We start from the raw sequence: 18,674 nt of genomic DNA on the forward strand, positions 1-18,674 counted from the left end.
CAAATCACCAGGTCTCCAAATTCCCATCTCCCTTCCCACTACATCAGGCTTGTACTAGTCTCATTTTATGCAGCCATTTGGTCTCCTGGCTGGGAATAGACCGGATTTCACACCTAATTAAAAGAGATTGTTATTGCCTGCGGTTTCCTTTCTTCATGCTTTTTCCTTACACCCATCAGCATTTTATTCTCATGCTAAGTCCTGTCCTTGTTGGACACCCACAGCTTAAGGATCAGCAGGGAGCAAGGTTCCTATAAAACAGTAAACCAAGCCCTCTATCACCTATTTCACAACAACAAAACTTTCCCTTCAGTCTCTACCCCCTGTTTCAACTCCTTTCTCTATTCTGCCTGCTCTTCCTAGATGAATTCCATTCGTGTTTCTGGTGAGTGACATTACAGTCTGATCTATATTTTTACTCTGTTGAAAAGACATAGGTTTCCCCCTTCCCCCCCAAAAAAACCCCCAGAACTTTTATCTTAGTATATTTTTTACTTTGCCACCAATTCTACGTTCATACCGTTCCCTTTGCTCCCTTCATAGAAGACTGTGCTTTTTTTTTTTCAAATGCACATAATCCATGTAAAGTTGTGAGGTTTTGTAGGGTTGAGGCTTTTTTCCCCCCTGAATGGTCCAAATGCCTATTCACTGCCAATCTAAGAAAGAATGGGGTTTGAATTTTCACACCATTCCTTCCTATACAGTTCCTGAATACACATCCAATCAAGATTTGTTTTCAATGGGGAGAAAACCTCCTACAGTAGACTATTTCAAATTGATTCCATTGGAATCTATACATTAATGTTCATTGGGTGAAAATGAAGCATTTCACAAAAGCCCTGTGCCCAGCATTACTGTCACAGAAACTTTTTTCCACTGTACTCCAGTTAAATAGGGAAGAAAGCCTGGGAACAGATCAAGACAGCACCGTTCTCTTGCCTCGGGCATTGTATGCTGTAGGCAGGAGATGGTGCTGAATGATGGGGCATGTTTCTCCACTATTATTTCTACTAAAAATCAGCAAAAGGTGATTCACTCTTTTGTCCACTATTTGTTTTCCTGTAAAGGTGATAGGTATTGAAGGTTTCTACCTAAGAAAAATGGCAAGTTGATTACTTTTCTGAGTTAAGTTTTTCTGTGGTTTAAAATAAAGGTTGTAACAATTGAGCTAATAAAAGCCGAAAGTTATCTGGTCTCCAGATTCTCAACTCTAGTTCCACATGGCACTTATCTTATTTTTCCATTTGATTATAGATCCTATGGTCTATAGATCCATAGGTCCCAGGATTGGTTTATGTGTGGCTACACTGAGGTAGCAGGTTATCTGATGCTTCCTGGTCTAGAAGTCAGAAGACCTGAATTCAGGTCACAGTGCCAGAATTTATTAGCTATGTGACCTTAGGAAAATCACTTATCCTTCTATTCCCCAATCTCTCTTTGTAAAATTGGGAAAATTCGAGGCATCTAAGGTGACATAATAGATAGAGCTCTGAGTCTGAAGTCAGAAAAATCTGGGTTCAAATCCAGTCTCAGACACTTATTGCATAGCTCTGTGCAAATCACTTAACCTTTATCTGCCTTGGTTTTCCTTATCTGTAAAATGGGTACTGAATAGCACCTACCTTACAAGGTTGGTATGAAGACCAACTGAGATAATAATTATAAAAGTACTTAACACGGTACCCGGCACATAATAAATATTTATTCTTTTCCTCTCCAGCCCCCAGTAATACTCACACTACCTTTTTCCTAGGATGGTTGTGAGAAAAGCACTTTGTAAGGTACTCAAAAATAAGTTATTAATAATAACTAACTTCAGTTGAGCAAGAAATTGAAAGAGCACAGGCTCTAGTCATTGGACCTTAGTTCAAATCCTACCTCTGATGAATATACTACCTGTCAGACCTTGGACAAGACACTTAATCTCCCCTGCCTTTAATGTCCTCATCTGAGGAGATTAGACTGGATGGCCTTTGAAGTCTCTTTAAGCTCTAAATCTCTGTTTCTGTATGGTTTTCACAAAATTGACCAATGGTTTAGTTAAATGTACCTAACTTGTGAGGGTAAAAATTCAACCTCACAAACTAGTTGGGTTTTTTTTTGGGGGGGGGGGCGTTGGGTATCATGTATCATAGCATTATAGAAATAGAAAAAACCTTATAGACTCAGTGCCCTCCCCTCCCCATCATTTTATATATAAGGAAACTGAGGCAAATAGAGGTTAAGTAACTTGCCCAGGGTCACACAGCCAATAAGTGTCAGAGAAAGGATTTGAGCTTGGTTCTTCTGAGCATTGGGCTTGGAATTAGGAAGACTCATCTTCATGAGTTCAAATCTAGTCTCAGATACTTACTAGCTGTGTGACCCTGGGTTAGTCACTTAACCTGGTTTGCCTTAGTTCCTCATCTGTAAAATGAGCTGGAGAAGGAAATGACAAACCATTCCAGTATCTTTGCCAAGAAAACCCCAGACAAGGTCATGACAAATCAGATACAACTTAAACACCTTAATGATAACTTCTAATTCCAAATCCAGTAATCTATCCACTGCTCCATGACATGGGAGTTAGCCTGCTGGTATCAGTTCTCAGCCACAGGAGCAGCTCTCATTACTTTGCTCACTGTTCTCTCTCCTAGGACCCTTGGAAATAAATAACTGTAAGGTTGCATAGGGTGGGTAGTACCTGCCTTTATTCCTTTTTTTATCACAAATACAGCTTGCCCTCAGAACTGTCCCTAACTAGTAGGAAACAAAAGGAAGGGTTGTAAGCTGAATAATGTATTACAGGAGCATTTCTACATAGAGCTAAGGACCAACAATGTTTCAGACCATGTCAGTCAGTCAGTCAGTCAACAAGGATTCATGAAGCACTTACTATGTGCCAAACACTCTGCTAAGTACTGTTCTTATGCCTTTGTGTCTGTCATTCAATGACCTTTCTTTCCTGGAAACCAGTGTAGTACCTTTATGCCCCCCTCTCCTCATCTTGTTATTCTCATCTACCAACGTCCAAGTCATTCTTACTGACTAAGTATCTGGTTCAAGGTCTTCCTCTACCTCATAGGGTTATTGTGAGGATGATATAAAGTGCTTAGCACAGCATCTGGCATATAATGGGTGCTTAATAAATGCTTATTTCTTTCACACACACACATACACACACACACTCACACACACACACACACACCCCTCCTCTCCATTCCATCCTCTATAGTCATCTTTGAGGACTTAAGCAGTCATGGTTATGATCCTCTAACATCTTAAACATTCAATTTCTCCACCTCTTCAGTTCCAGTTAACTCCTCAGACCACACTACCCTCATCTTGACATGGCACTGAATGATAACACCTTCAAGATTCTGAACTTTGAAATTCCACCTCTCCATCCCTCCACCTCTCTTACATGACCTCTCATTTCTAGACTGCTCCACATTTCCCCATCCTTTCTCTTTTTCTCTGGTCTGTTTGCCTAGTCTAGCTACCACTTCAGAAATATACACATACACAACAACCTTCTACTGCTCCCAAATTATTAATCCTTATCTCTGAGGAACCCCAGCTGTATGATATCTGGGCAGATTTTTGTTGCTGTTGTGAGGCAGGCACTAGTGGCTGGGGGATTCTGGAAAGGCTTCCTGGAGCTGAGCTTTGAAGGAAACTAGGAGTCTTAAGCGGTCAAGAAGAGGGAAGATTACCTTCCAAGCAGGGCACAATGTTTAATAAGGAGCTGGGTTGTGAAAGCCTTTGCATTCCAAACTGAGGAATTTGTATTTGATCCTAGAAGTAAGAGAGAGCCACTGGAATGCAGTGATCAGGGAATGCTGTGGTTAGACCTGTGCATTAGGAAAATCATTTTGAAAGTTGCATGTCATAGAGATGATTTATATTCGTGTTTCTGATCAGATACAGTAACCATCATAAATCACCACCAGTTTGCCTTCTGAAAACACTGGCTCAGTCAGATTAAAGGGACCAGAGAGGTAGCAATCTCAGGTATAAATGATCTGTGTTGTCCTCTGTAAAGAAAACAGAAGCTTGCCTAAGATCACTAAGATCACAGTCACCTTTCTCCACTGCCATTATCCAGGGATGGACAACATGTGGAGCAATCTCTCCCCTGGGCCCTTACAAGAGCACCCTGTTTGTCTCCCTGCCTCACGTCTCTTCCCACTCCTACCTGTCGTCTATATGGCCACCAATGTAGTTTTCCTAAAGCCAGTTCTGACCATGTCACTCTCCTCCACCCCTCACTCAGTAAACTCCAGTGGCTCTCCATTATTTTGTAGATGAAATATAAAATCCACTCAACAGCATTTAAAGCTTATTCCTACACCTCCAGTCATCTTCCACATTACTCCACTCCACACACTCTATGGGACAGCCAGCCACACCATCCCACTTACTGCTCCTCACATATGATACTCATCTCTCTTCTCATTCTTCTTCAGGCTGCCCTTGAAAGTGTTATAGAACACATGCAGCCCACGAGCCACTTGTTTAACACCTCTGTGATAAACAATTAATAAATGGTTTTTCATTCAGTCATCATTAGCATAACTGTGGTAACAAAATCATTTCCCAGGGTCAGGATTGCTATTTTGTGACCTTTTGGGCACCAATTTCCCATTAAGCTTTAAAGAATTTAACTACTCCCTATATACTCATTGTGAAAAACCTTGTGTAAGGCCTCACAGACAGCAAGCACATATAGATATGGTGTAGAGGCATAGGGATGTCACTTTCTTGAGTTGATTGAAGCTGGCTTGCATTCTATAACCTGTTCCTCAGCTAAGAAACATTTAGTTAACCTAATAGGGAATTTCATTTTCTCAGGGATTTTGCATAAATGGTAGGGAAGAGTTTGTTCATTTAATTAAATGAATACATGAGAGATGTTTGAAAGTTCGAGGGGTTGGATTCATTCTTGTCTGTGAGTACAATAAAGTGAGATGGGGAACTTTCTGTCAGCTCAGGGAAGTATAGGGATTTAACCAAGCTCAGGGATTGACCAATTCTAAAGAGGCATCAGGAAGGGGCTGAAAATTTATTAGTTAATAGTTTGCTTTCATTATTGCTTGAGTGGGGGTTAAATAAGTTTAGTAAGTATTCTAAGTAAATAATGTATCTAGTTTTACTTTTTTTCAAAAGCCTTAGGCTTTTGAGGACTCCTGCCTGGAAGCAGACTTTCACGGGGAATATAAACATGGAGGGCTGGTGGACAAGGACTGCAGCCATTATGCCAGAATATGGATTCTGTATCCAAAATAACTGATTCTGGTTAGCTCAGAAGTCTAGACAACATTCAAGCTCTTGACATAACATATTACCTTTCCTGTACTCTATGTAGTCCATGAAAACATGTGCAGGGCATTGCTTCCGTATCACCGATTATGCCACTTGGCATGGCCAGGAGTGGAGTAGGCATTAGCCCAAATCTAAAGGCTGAACAAGAAAGAGATCCAAGGCAGCTCCAATAAATGCCTTTATCTTATGTGTTTTTCTTTGCTACAGGTGACATCAGTTGCAAGGGGATGACCGAGCGCATTCACAGCATCAACCTTCACAACTTCAGCAATTCCGTGCTCGAGACCCTCAACGAGCAGCGCAACCGTGGCCACTTCTGTGACGTGACGGTCCGTATCCACGGGAGCATGCTGCGTGCCCACCGCTGTGTGCTGGCCGCTGGCAGCCCCTTCTTCCAGGATAAGCTGTTGCTGGGCTATAGTGACATTGAAATCCCCTCAGTGGTCTCAGTCCAGTCCGTACAAAAACTCATTGATTTCATGTACAGTGGGGTACTCCGGGTCTCCCAGTCAGAAGCCCTGCAGATCCTCACAGCTGCCAGCATCCTCCAAATCAAGACCGTGATCGATGAGTGCACACGGATTGTTTCACAGAACGTTGGTGATGTCTACCCAGTGATTCAGGACTCTGGCCAGGAGACACCCAGGGGGACCCCTGAGTCAGGCACCTCGGGGCAGAGCAGTGACACAGAATCTGGCTACCTACAAAGTCATTCCCAGCACAGTGTAGACAGGATCTACTCGGCCCTCTATGCGTGCTCCATGCAGAATGGCAGTGGGGAGCGCTCCTTTTATAGCGGAGCTGTGGTTAGCCACCATGAGACAGCCCTTGGGCTGCCCAGAGATCACCACATGGAAGACCCCAGCTGGATCACCCGGATCCATGAACGCTCACAACAGATGGAGCGATATCTTTCCACCACTCCAGAGACCACCCACTGCCGAAAGCAACCACGCCCTGTCCGGATCCAGACTCTGGTGGGGAATATCCACATTAAACAAGAGATGGAGGATGACTATGACTACTATGGCCAGCAGAGGGTGCAGATCCTGGAACGCAATGAGTCGGAGGAGTGCACAGAAGACACTGATCAGGCAGAAGGCACCGAGAGTGAGCCCAAGGGGGAGAGCTTTGACTCGGGGGTCAGCTCCTCCATTGGCACAGAACCTGACTCTGTTGAACAGCAGTTCATGGCCGGGATTGTCCGAGAGGGTCAGCCAGAGCCTTCTCAGACTGAGCCAAATGATCTCCCCACTGAGGGTGGCCAACAGCAACAGCCACAGCAGCAGCCACAGCAGCAGCAGCCACAGCAGCAGCATCTAGATGCCAACTCTTCTTCCCCAGAGAGGAACAATGATGTGGAGATGGACAGTACCGTGCTCACAGTTAGCAACAGCACTGAGAAAGGAGTCTTGCAGCCTTCGGTCAACACATCGATTGCCCAACCATTGCCAAGTACCCAGCTCTATCTACGCCAGACAGAAACCCTCACCAGCAACCTGAGGATGCCCCTGACCTTGACCAGCAACACACAGGTCATTGGCACAGCCGGCAACACTTACCTGCCGGCCCTCTTCACTACACAGACCGCAGGCAGTGGCCCCAAGCCTTTCCTCTTCAGCCTGCCCCAGCCCTTAGCAGGCCAGCAGACCCAGTTTGTGACAGTGTCCCAGCCTGGCCTGTCAACTTTTACTGCCCAGCTGCCAGCCCCACAGCCCCTGGCCCCATCTGCAGGTCACAGCACAGCCAGTGGGCAGGGGGAAAAAAAGCCTTATGAGTGCACTCTCTGCAACAAGACTTTCACCGCCAAACAGAACTACGTTAAGCACATGTTCGTACACACAGGTGAGTGCTGGCCCTGCAGGGACTCACCCAGCTGAGTTGGGAGACAGACAAGGGAGGGGATAATGGAGGTCTTAGAGGTTAATGAATAATCTTTGTTCTAACCAGACCCAAGGTGTCCTCCCAAACCCTTGTCATTCTGTATCACCAGTGCAGAGGGCCTGATTATCTGTGTTGCTTCCTGATCGCTCTGCCCTGGAAAGGCAAAAATATAATTCATTTTTGAAGGAGCCTTTTAAGAAGAAGTAGAAATGATCAGGCATAGTTCACCCTTAAATATGTTGTGTTTCCTAGAAGACAGAAGAGTGGTTCTTTAATGCATTTCTTCTTTAGGAGATCATGACTTCAAAGGTAACCCCTACACATGTAGGCACAGAGGTTAGCCACCGATATAGTATGGCTTGTGGAAGCTATCAGTTTTCACCAGTTTGGAAATATTTATGTCTAATGGTGACAATTGGTCATGAATTTCCTATTATCAGAGTCAAGCCTTGGGGTTAAGTCATTAACTCCAGAAGATTCCTGTTAAAATCCTAATACAGGAGGGATAACACATCTGTGTCAATACAGATGAACACAAATTAGTTTAAATTAACTAGCTATGACCTAGCAGGACTCTAGAGGATCAGCTACAAAACAGGTAAGTTTTAAATGTGATGGTAGATGATAGGGATGACTTATGGAGGGAGAAGTGAGGAAAAGTCTGGATCCAGGAGGCAATGTGAGGAGAACACTAGGTACCTTGGAAGAGAGTCCTAAATGTCAAAGTGAAAACTGAAATGAATGGAAAGTTCATACCTGAGGAAGAACTTCTCCACTTTGTCAGTAGTTAATCATATGTGGCTTGTTAATGCCTCCAAGTGTAATCACAGAAAAAACATTCAAGTAGATGGTGTGAGCACCAGTATCAAAGTATCCTTGAAGCATTCAGTGAGGCTCACCTTTCCTTTTCAGCCTCCCCCAACCTATAACAGGTCAGTAGACCTGGTACTTGGGGAGGAATACATGAATTCTGGTTGTAATCTGGACCTGGCCTGGAAAAATATACATATTCACTGCCTTCTGTTACCACACACAGCAAGCCGTGATGTAGCTGTTCTGTAGTCATGATTTCACTCAGGAAAGAAAGTGTCTCTAATTCAGTTTAGTTGGGTTAGATAACTCCTTTTCTTACATTGCATATTCACTCTAAATGATTTTTTCTACTGACCTAGGAAAATCAAATTCATAATCTCTTGGGACCATATTTTGAAAATAACCACTAAAATGTCATTCACAAAGTTCTAGTGTACTACTAAAACTTGCCTGTTGGTCTCTTTTCATATTTCTCCAATGCAGATTCTTTGGTTAACCCCAAATGACTATATATTTGCTCATACAAAATCTTGAATTACTTTGCAAATTTGCATGTTGGATGTAAAGGCTAGCAGTCAGTTTACAACATCAAACTTCAGTTATTATGAGTATAAGAAATTGTATTATTCGTATGAGACTCTCTCTGTTGTTCATGTAAGATTAGAACAGTGATTCAGTGATTCTCAAAATGTTTTCCACAAACATCTGTTGCACTGTGAAAGATTCACCAGGTAGTCTTCAGTGTGGACTCTTCGGTCCTAATTTTCCAGTAAGGCCACAGTTATTGAATAATAGTTTATTACCTCCCTCAAAAGAATAGAAAGAAACACAGCAGCACCCCATTCATTCTGGAATTCTTATAGGTAGAGATTGAAATGGGCTGGAATAAATGGCCTGCCAGCTCTTTTGCCTTACTGGAAGAGTTCATTATCTTTAAAAAAAAAAAATGGAAACTCTTCATCTAAATCTTCAAAAGCCAAAACAGAAAGGATGCACCTAGGTTCCCTGGTCTTGCCTCAGCTGTAACACACTTCACAATTCTCTATGCACCCCTGGAAAAGTCAGTCAGTAAACACTTATTTAATGCCTAGTGTGTGCCAGCACTATGTTAAATGCTGGGGACACAAAGAAAAGTGAAAAGCAGTGGCTGCTTTCAAAGAGCTCAGAGTATAATAGGGAGGAGTAAAGGGGACAGGATCCCATCGCTCTAAAGAAACTCAGAAGGAGTGACAAAAAACCTAAGACATCTAATATCTGCTATGGAAAGGTTACAAAAAAGCAGTGAGGCGAATTCTGTGTGAGGCTTGTAAAGCCTTTTTCATTACTTTATAGTCACACATATCGCATATTATTATCAATGCATAGATTGTTGATCATTGTTAGTCATAATAAGCTTAATTTATAAATCGGTATTTGATGACAAGTGCTTTATAAACAGGATGTCATTTGATCATAATAGCAACCCTATCAAGTATGTACCAGCAGTATTATCATTCCCGTTTTCCAGATGAGTAAACTAACACACACAGAGGAGTTTAGTGACTTGCCCAGGATCATCTCTGTAGCAGTTTGGACTCAGGGCTCATTCCATGAGTCTGTGCTGTCTTTTTCAGTTATTGAAAATTCAGATATCCTGAAATATTGCACAATATTGTTGTGAATCCAAAAGAGAATTCTACGATCTATTGACTTAATAAAAATTGTTGGTAGCTCCTGTGTGGAGGACTCACACGTATTTCTCAAAAGGAAGAGGTCAGCACACATGAGAAATTTTTAAAAAATGCTTATTTAAAACCACGCACTATAATATGCATTGTCTTTCTTTGTTCTACCTCTTCTTTGTGAATAGGCTTTTGACATCTCTTTTCCTTCTCCAGCTCCTTGCCAGACACAGCTAGTTGGTCAAGAAACCCAATATTGAGATAGGGAGAGAGGGAGGAAACCAGTATTTATTAAGTGCCTACTATGTGCCAGGTACTACTATGCTAAGCTCTTTACAAATATTATCTCAAATTGAATCAGATCAGATGAGATCCTCACAGCAATTCTGGGACATAGGTTATTGTTATTTTCATTTTTATTATCGTCATCATCATTATTGTTATCCCCATTTTACAGTTGAGAAAGCTGAGGCTGGCAGAAGTTAAGTGACTTGCTTGGGACACATAGTTCATAAGTGTCCAAGAATGGATCTGAACTGAGTTCTTCGTGACTCCCGGCCCAAGCACTCTAGCACCTGACCCACCTAGAAGTAGCATGATATCCATACCTTGTGAAGTGTTAGAGCTGAAATGGAGCTTGGGGATCTTCTATTCTCAACACTCTTTTTTTTATAGATGGGGAAATTGAACCTGAAATTATTAAGTTTCTTACTCAGTCAAAATCACAGAGAATTTAATGAGGTCCAAAATACTGAGGCTTTACTATAGAATTAAAATGAAATTTTAAATGGCATGTTTACCATAGTGATGATCATAGTAACATATTGCACACCTTTGCTTCTATTCAGAAGCCTTCTGGAGTTTCTTGTTTCCCCAAGCTTATAAGATAAAAATTGAAATAACTAGAAGGCATCTATCTACTCAGTAGTGAAAAATCTCTGGAATTTGTGACTGATTGTATTAGTTCTTCATATTTGCCTGGGCTTCCTTTATAACCAAGAATTCTTTTCATCCTTCTTCTTTTGAAGAAGGATTATTTTTATGTTTATTGAATATCTTCCTAGAAAAGGAAAGAAAATCCTTTACCTAGCCACATTCCATCCATTAGCAGACCATAGTAGAAGTCTCCTTACTCCCTATAGGCATTTCTCAAGCTCACTCACACTTGGCCAGAAAATAAAGTGAATAGACTTTAAAGAAGTCTATTCACTGAATGGACCAGAAAAACCAAGAGTGTAAATAAATCAGAATCACAAGAAATTGTTTGGAAATGAGAGATTCAGAGAAGAATCAAAAATAATACAAACTATTCTGTCATCCCAACACATTATGATGACCCAATTTTTTTCCACTTTTCCAGAAAACTAGTGTCACCACTATTGTATAAACAATAAAGAAAATGAGGGGTCTTTTTCTTCTCAGAGACAATTAATGTGTACCTTCTTGAGGCTATCTTTCCTTTCTTGTCTTCTTTCATACTTCCTCTCCTGCTATCACTCCCAGACATTTCTGGAAATTTTATATTAGGATTAAAGACTCAGTATTTGTTCTACTTCACGTTACAGTCTATATCAGATATGGACCAAAGGAGGGATAACAGTTACTCTGAGAAAAAAAAAAGCATCTTTTTTTTTTCTGTCACTGTTATCAACCAAACCCCTTTAAGTCATATGTCCCTAGCTGGATCAAAAAAGATGGAAGGATAAGGACTGATAGAAAAAAAATTGTCCAAACCTTCAAAAAGAATGTCAGAGATACAAATTAGCAAAGCACAGAATCTCACTTGAGTATATGTGTATGTATGTATAATATATATGTATAATCCCAACTTTAAGAATGTCAGATCTCCAATATTGTGCCTGTCAAGCCAACAGAAGAGGAAATGGGCATCCAAAAGGAATATAAAAACATAATCATATAAGCCAAGGTCAAGAATTACAGAATTTAAGAGTTGGAAGGGTCCCTGTTACCATTTAGTCCAACCTGTACTTAAAAAAGAATCCCTATACCACATTGAAGAGAGCCCACTATTTCTGAAATAGCACATTCATTCCATTTGGAGATCATTCTAATTGTAAGGCTTAATGTAAAGGAAAAATATAATCAGTTCGACATAATATATAGGACATATCCTGAATCTTATCTCAATTTGGCAAGGGCTCTGAAATCAATATTTTATTTTGACTGAAGTTCTGAATCTGTTGAAGTCTATAACTCTAGAGGACACATGTCCCATTCATGCACCTCTGAGAGTATGGGTTTACCCTCTTCATGAGAGTTCATGGCATGATATCTATCACCTTAAGACACATAATTTTCATGTGGATATACAGCTTTTCAAACCATCCTGTCACATGGGCAAGCCACAAGGAAGGATTGGTCCCCATCTAATCTCAGTTTTTTAAAGTAGTAGCCATACAAATTCATATACCTCTTCAATTAAGAGGCTCCAGGAATTGGCATCCAATGTTGTCATTTAATTGATGTGTGTCTATCACCCTCCCTCGTGTGGTACTGAGCTTGGTTGTCCTCTTAACTCGATTGTAGTCTCAAAAACCCAGAGAGAGGACTAGGCTGACACTAAAGAAGTCATCTAGGTGGCACAGTGCTGGACCTGGAGTCAAGAAGATTTAACTTTGTGAGTTCAAATCCGTCCTTAGTCACTTTACCCTATTTGCCTGGTTTCCTCATCTATAAAATGAGTTGGAGAAGGAAATGGCAAACACTTCAGTATCTTTATCACGAAAACCCCAAAAGGGGTCACGAAGAGTCAGATGTAACTGAAAATGACTGAACAATAAAAAGAGAAATCAGAGTGGGTACAGTAGTCAACACTCACCCCAGACTTTGGCTAAGACCATACATGGTGATGAAACTCCTTATAAAGTGCAGATTAACTCTTGATTGTCTCACAGGTTTGTATTTTTGCTAAAATGTAGAATTCACAGAGAGATACCATCACGGGACTTAAGCCTTAGACTACTTGCACAGTGGTCTATAAATGAGATCTATGATTTTCTTCTCCCTGCCCCATTTAAACTAAACCCAAATAGGGTTGCCAAATTTTTTAAAAAGTAGAAGAAAAATGGATCATTGAAAATCATTTTTTGTTTTCAATACTCAGAAAAGAACAAGAGAAGGCCAGAAAAAATCAGACAAGCAGAACAACTTTGGAAGTTATGTGTAGAATTTATTATATAATTTTTTTTTAAAGCAAGCATTATATAAAAGAGATTTACAGATTCATGCTCAGGCCTCTTATTCAGTTCTACTACATATATGAAATGCTAGTTTTATTTGGTGTTTGTTAAGTCTAGAATTAAAAAATTAAATGCTTGAGATTAAAAATTTTTCAAAAATTCAGTGGTCATTCTTCCATGTTCTAATCTTCTTACAAGACTTGCCCTTCCCAAATCTCCATGTAGAAGACTAGAAAACAAAGAAAACAAAATTATTTATACTCATCTAATATTGGGGTTTTCCATTGAAAAGTGAATTAGATGTAGACTCAGAAGGCCTGGGTTCAAATTCTGCTTCTTAATAACCTGTGTGAACTTGACAAGCCATATAACCTCCCTAATCCCATTTCCTCATCTGTAACAAGGAGGGATTCAAATTAGACAGTTTCTGAGGTCTAAGTCTGTCATCTTGGAAATATGGAATTTTTTTAACAAGTCACTTAACTGATTGAGTATCCATTTCCTTCTGTACAAAATGAAGGCACAGAACTTCTCCAAAGTCCCCTTCTAGTTCTAAATCCTTGCAGCATTCACACAGTTTGCCTGGTATTGTAGTTATTTATGTGTATATCTTATCTCCTCTACTAGATTGTAAGTTCTCTGAGGGAAAGAATTGGGATTTATACATCTTTGTATCCCTCAAAGCACTTGTTCCTGGAACAGAGAAAGTTCTCAATAGACATTTGTTGATAGGAAAGAAAGGAGGAAGGAGGGAAAGAGAACCAAATGCTCCATTGTTGTAGTTCATTCACTTCCAAAGAAGTGAGACATTTCCTCCCTCAGAGTCATATGTTCAGTGTAGGCTAGAACAAGTTAAGAGTAACATATGCCTTGCACATTTGTATATACAAATATGCATATTTGTATATTCCAAGGAGCTAAACATATTTTAGATGCTTCATCTCATTAGCTCCTTACCTAGCTGTGTAATTGGGAAATAGCAAGTAATGGTAAGTGATAAGATGCTATTCAAGATGGATATAATTCTGCCACCAAATCTTTTCAGGTGAATTCTAGTAGTAAATGTCAGTTTGGGGGAAAATTTATATTTTTTAAGCTTCAGAATGCATGGATGCTATGAAAATGTTGATATACTTAACAGTGGGGATTTAACTCGACATTATATGTAAATCCATTCTATTCCCCATTCCTTCTATAACTTCTACTTTTTTCAGTGAGAGAGCATAATCCACAGATATCCATATTGCCACTATTTTCTTGATGAACAAAACAATGTCTTTGTAAGGTGTGGAATTTTCACTATCCTGACCATTCATAACATCACTAGCCAGATGGTAAGACACTCTGCTATGGAATACCCTAGTTCCATGTAACACAGAAGGACAGTCAACCAGAAGAGCATGAGATCACAGACTTAGAGTTGGAGGAAACCTTAGAGGCCATCTGGCCCAGTTTTCTTGTTTTATAGATGAGGAAACTGAGCCTTAGAGAGGTTAAATGACTTGCTTGAGGTCAGGCTTTAAATCTGGGTCCCCTAACCAAATCTTAGGGTAGCATTCTCCTAATGTTCTTTCATGTCTAGCTAGAGCGCTTCTCCTTCAATGAGCTTACACCTGCTTGTCCTTGGTCTAAGACCAAAAATACAGAGGGGTAAAAATACAGACTAGGGCAAAGCTAGTTTGGCTGTTGATGTTGATAGAACTTGTTGTTGAGTCATTTCAGTCATGACCTCATTGTTGGTAGTAATACCAGAGTAATACTTGCCGTTTCCTTCTCCAGCTCATTTTACATATGAGGAAATTGAGGCAAACTGGGTTAAGTGACTTACCCAACGTCACACAACTAGTCCGTGTCTGAGACCAGATTTGAACTCACAGAGATGAGTCTTCCTGATTCCAGGCCTGGCCCTCTATCCATTGCACAACTGAGCCCGCACATTTCCCAGACTTACGTAAGGTGAAGTAGCTGCCATAGGGCAATACTGATCCAATTTTTAAAAATTTGTTTCTTGTTGCTGTCTTTTATTAGACATGGGAGGAAGGAGGTAGCAAAGACAAGCAAGGGGGAAAAATATGGCAAGAAAAGCTAATTGTCTTAGAGCTAGAGCTGGAGGCAAAGGTTTGCAGTATATTTGTTGTCCCTGACTTGCTATCTCTTCCTAAAGACATCATGAAATACTAATGAATCAATCTTTTAAAAAAGATATTCCTACTATTAATAATCATCATATTGGTCATACCCCTAAAATAAGATCTCTTTGACAAGAAAAGAACATGGCACCCATACTCTGAGAAATCTCAACAGTTATAGGCTGCATTCAAGTTTTATAAAATAGAGATGGGGGAGTGGGGTAAAGACTATATTCAGACCAAAGAATATTTATAATAGAGACACAAGCCCTTTTCTTTCCATGTGCTTAAGTGATCATTTTGTCTGTTAGTCCAAGAAGCTTTGACGGTTCAGCAATAAGGTCTATTAATAACTTAGCTACTTCAATGGATCCATGGCCTTATTAATGTGCATACTCTTTCCACCAGTGCAGAGGATAACCCTTCCACATTTTCTGATTTTGTGCCGCTCTTTCTAGCTCCCTCTGAAAATTTTCCATAGAAGCCTCCACCAAACGTCCAGGAGGTATTTTTTCTCTTCTTATTTCCAGGGTGACATTGTAGGATTCAGACTTTCCATATATCATTCTCGCTGTCAGAACTCATAATAATAGTGGTATAATAAGACAGCACTTCAAAGAACTTTGATTTCATTAACATGAGGGCTGCTTCCATCATAGAAGATAGGAACAGAGCTCTCTATGTTACTGTGGCAAAAAATTTCACCTTTCTGCAGCTGAACTGGTGGTGAGCCTCTCTTCCCTCTGCTAGGCTGGTCCTCAGGTGAAATACTTTCATTTTATTGCTAGATCCATACTCAGAAGTTCTCTATCTTGGTGAAAACCTGATAGAGTATGCATTTCAGTGACCTTTGAGAACTCAAGGATACCTCCATCCCACATTATGGAATCAGAGATGGGCCTTGGTTGTGGAATAATATAATTATATACATAACGGCATCATTACATTATAATAATCGTTATAATATAGTAGTAATATAGTAAAAATGCTCTAGTTCTCTTCATGAACGTGCCACCTTTGTGGTAGGTAGGTGGCACCATTGATAGAGTCAGAAAGACCTGAGTTCAGACCTGACCTTGTATACTTACTAGCTGACTGATTATCCTGGGCAAGTCACTTAACCGTCGTTGGCTTTGGCTTTCTCAGTTATAAAATGGGAATAATAAAAACACCAACATGCTGAGGTTGTTTTGAAGATCAAATAGATCAAATTTGTAACGCACTTATCACATATGTTAACACTATCAACTATTTGACTACTAAGTTTTAGAGGCCACTTAGAAAATAGAATGTTAAAGGTAACTGGACTTTAAAATTTATCTAATTCATTCTCTCCCCCTCCCCCCCCAATTTTACAGTTGAGGACATTGAGGTCCAGAGGAAAAATGTAGGAATTTTGTGCAACAAAAATAGTTATAAACATGTAAATAGAAGAGAAATTGACCTACTTTTTGGGACTGTCATGTCTCCAAATCCCCAAGCCTTGTTAAAGTCATTTAGGAGGCATGTGTGGTGTTATACGAATCACAAGTAATGCCTTGCATTTGTGAAGCACATTTGACAGAGTAGTAGAAAGGGCAGGGAAAGAGTGGCATGAAATTCAGAAATTGGGTCAGAAACCTGGATCTTTACCTTGGTGCTACTATTAACTCAGTGACTGTGTAAGACTTACTTCTCTTCTTATCATTAAGTAGAGATAGCAGTTTCTGGAGCAGAAGTGTCCAACAGGCCACAAAGTTCCAGTACAGCCTGAACCAGACTAAAATGTAATTGGGAAATAGTTAACAAAATAAATACAAATACAATAAAACAGATACCATTCATTACAGTTTAAAACTAAGTCAATATGTAACCCAGCAGGGATTCTTGTGCATGGATTAGTGGTCCTCATTTCTATGAGTTTGATACCACGGGTTTAAGGAGCTGGCCTTCGGGAATTAGGAAGGTGGGTTCAAGCTTATCTCTGACACTTATTGGTCACATGATCCATGGATAGCCCCTTACCTTTTCAGTGCTCCCAGGCAATTGCAGAGAAGTTACTAATATGAACTAACAGAATAAGTTCCTCACCAGGAGGCACTACACAGATAAAATCTCAGGTCCAGTCTTCCCTACCCTCTCCAAAAACAACAGCAAACATGACTTCTGGTCCCACAGTTTAAGAAGTGCTAAAGAGGTCAACAGTGGGAAAAGTTTAAGAAGCCCTGCATTAGAGAACTGTAAAAATAAAACGAGATAAGTTAGGTTAAGCTCACCGAGGTTCTTGGAAGAAAGTTCTTAAATTCAGGGTATTTCAGATTGTTGCTGAAGCTGTGAGTACTTTAGGTAATGATGTCATTTGCAGACACAAAAATGAAGACTTTCCCACAAGAACAAAGTAAGAGTCAGAAATAGGTTCAGGATAGAGTACCAGTGCCTTGGTAGTTAGACAGAAGGGACCTTCTTTACAATTACTTGCCTCAAATTTTTAAGCACTTCATTAATGTAGAACATGATTGAAAACCCATTAGCCTACCTGTACCCCCTACCCTGCTGAGTATCTCTAAGATAATAGGCCCCTTTGGAGCTTGGAGGAGCTATATAAAGTTCAGAGGAACCAGGAAATAGGTCCACAGTGGGTACTAAACTTTTTTAGAGCAGCAGTCAAGTTGTCATTATCTACATTCAGATTATGGGCACACACCAGGGCCTACCTCCTTTGCTACTGCCCAGACAGCCCTGTGGCCACTTTTCCTGACTCATTACATTCCCTGGCTGGCTTTTTCCTCCTACTTTTCCCATCTGTCACCTTATAAAGCCTTAGTCTATTTCCATTCTCATCTAAGTTCCCTTATTACCTTGGTATGTAATAGGTTCCAGCTTCCTCTATAGTACTCTTTACTAACCTCTTAATTGTCCCAGATTAATATAACAGGCAGCCATGGAGAAGAGGTCAGGAGACTGAAGGAGACAGTGATTATCCCAAGCATTCTCTTAAACAATCATGTGATGTACCTTAAGGGGCTTGTAGGAAATTCACCTGAAAGAAATGTTGTTTGTTGAGTGAACACAGAAGCCAGCTATTCAGCGTCTGGATGTCATGATCATGAGTAGCTTTGGACTGGAGATTTTAGCCTATGGGAAGCAACAGCAGAAGCAGCTGAGCTAGGCAGTCTCCTCTTCTGTCTTTTAATGCAAAAACATCTTTTACATGTCAATCAAACAGCATAATTCTTTCTAGCTGTCTCACCATTGCTCATTGGTCCAAGATAAGGAATTGAAAAATGGCTATTTGGAGGGTAAGGAATCAAAGAGGATGGAGCATAGTGTTGAAATTCATTGCTTCCACCCTTACAACTGCCTTCAAGCTCCTACTTTTCTTCCTATTTGGGTTTTCCATCTATATGATTTAGATGACACTCTGGCATTAAAGAAATGCTCTAAGCATGTGATATGCTGTCTTGTATTATTCATGCTAATGTTCTCCTCCATTAGTATGCATAATTGAGAGTAAACTATGTCATGAACTCTCAATTATTGAATCTGTATGTGGATTATCTACTTTGTGGATTATTTGAAGCAACCTTTTCAAATCCCAGGGCTTTGTCCTAAAACCCAGATTATTTATTGACTGGTTTCTTCCACCAAGAAATGTAGATAAATACTAACCTAAGCCAAACATAATTAGCCTGCTATCAAGAAAA

The 18,674-nt window shown here is 40.3% G+C and overlaps 1 protein-coding gene across 50 annotated transcripts in view; it reads left to right on the forward strand.

Annotated features, from left to right (window-relative positions):
- Positions 1 to 18,674, forward strand: part of ZBTB20 (zinc finger and BTB domain containing 20) — a 1,002,935-nt gene that overhangs the window by 954,860 nt on the left and 29,401 nt on the right. For all 50 annotated transcript variants that reach the window (XM_072616769.1, XM_072616772.1, XM_072616737.1 and 47 more), the window contains one exon: positions 5,512 to 7,149. In XM_072616769.1, coding sequence (XP_072472870.1) covers positions 5,532 to 7,149 — 1,618 coding nt within the window. In that variant the 5' untranslated portion in view covers positions 5,512 to 5,531. The remainder of the gene's footprint in view (positions 1 to 5,511; positions 7,150 to 18,674) is intronic.

This window comes from Notamacropus eugenii, chromosome 5 (genome assembly GCF_028372415.1).
Source record: "Notamacropus eugenii isolate mMacEug1 chromosome 5, mMacEug1.pri_v2, whole genome shotgun sequence".
NCBI classification, from domain to species: Eukaryota; Metazoa; Chordata; class Mammalia; order Diprotodontia; family Macropodidae; genus Notamacropus; species Notamacropus eugenii.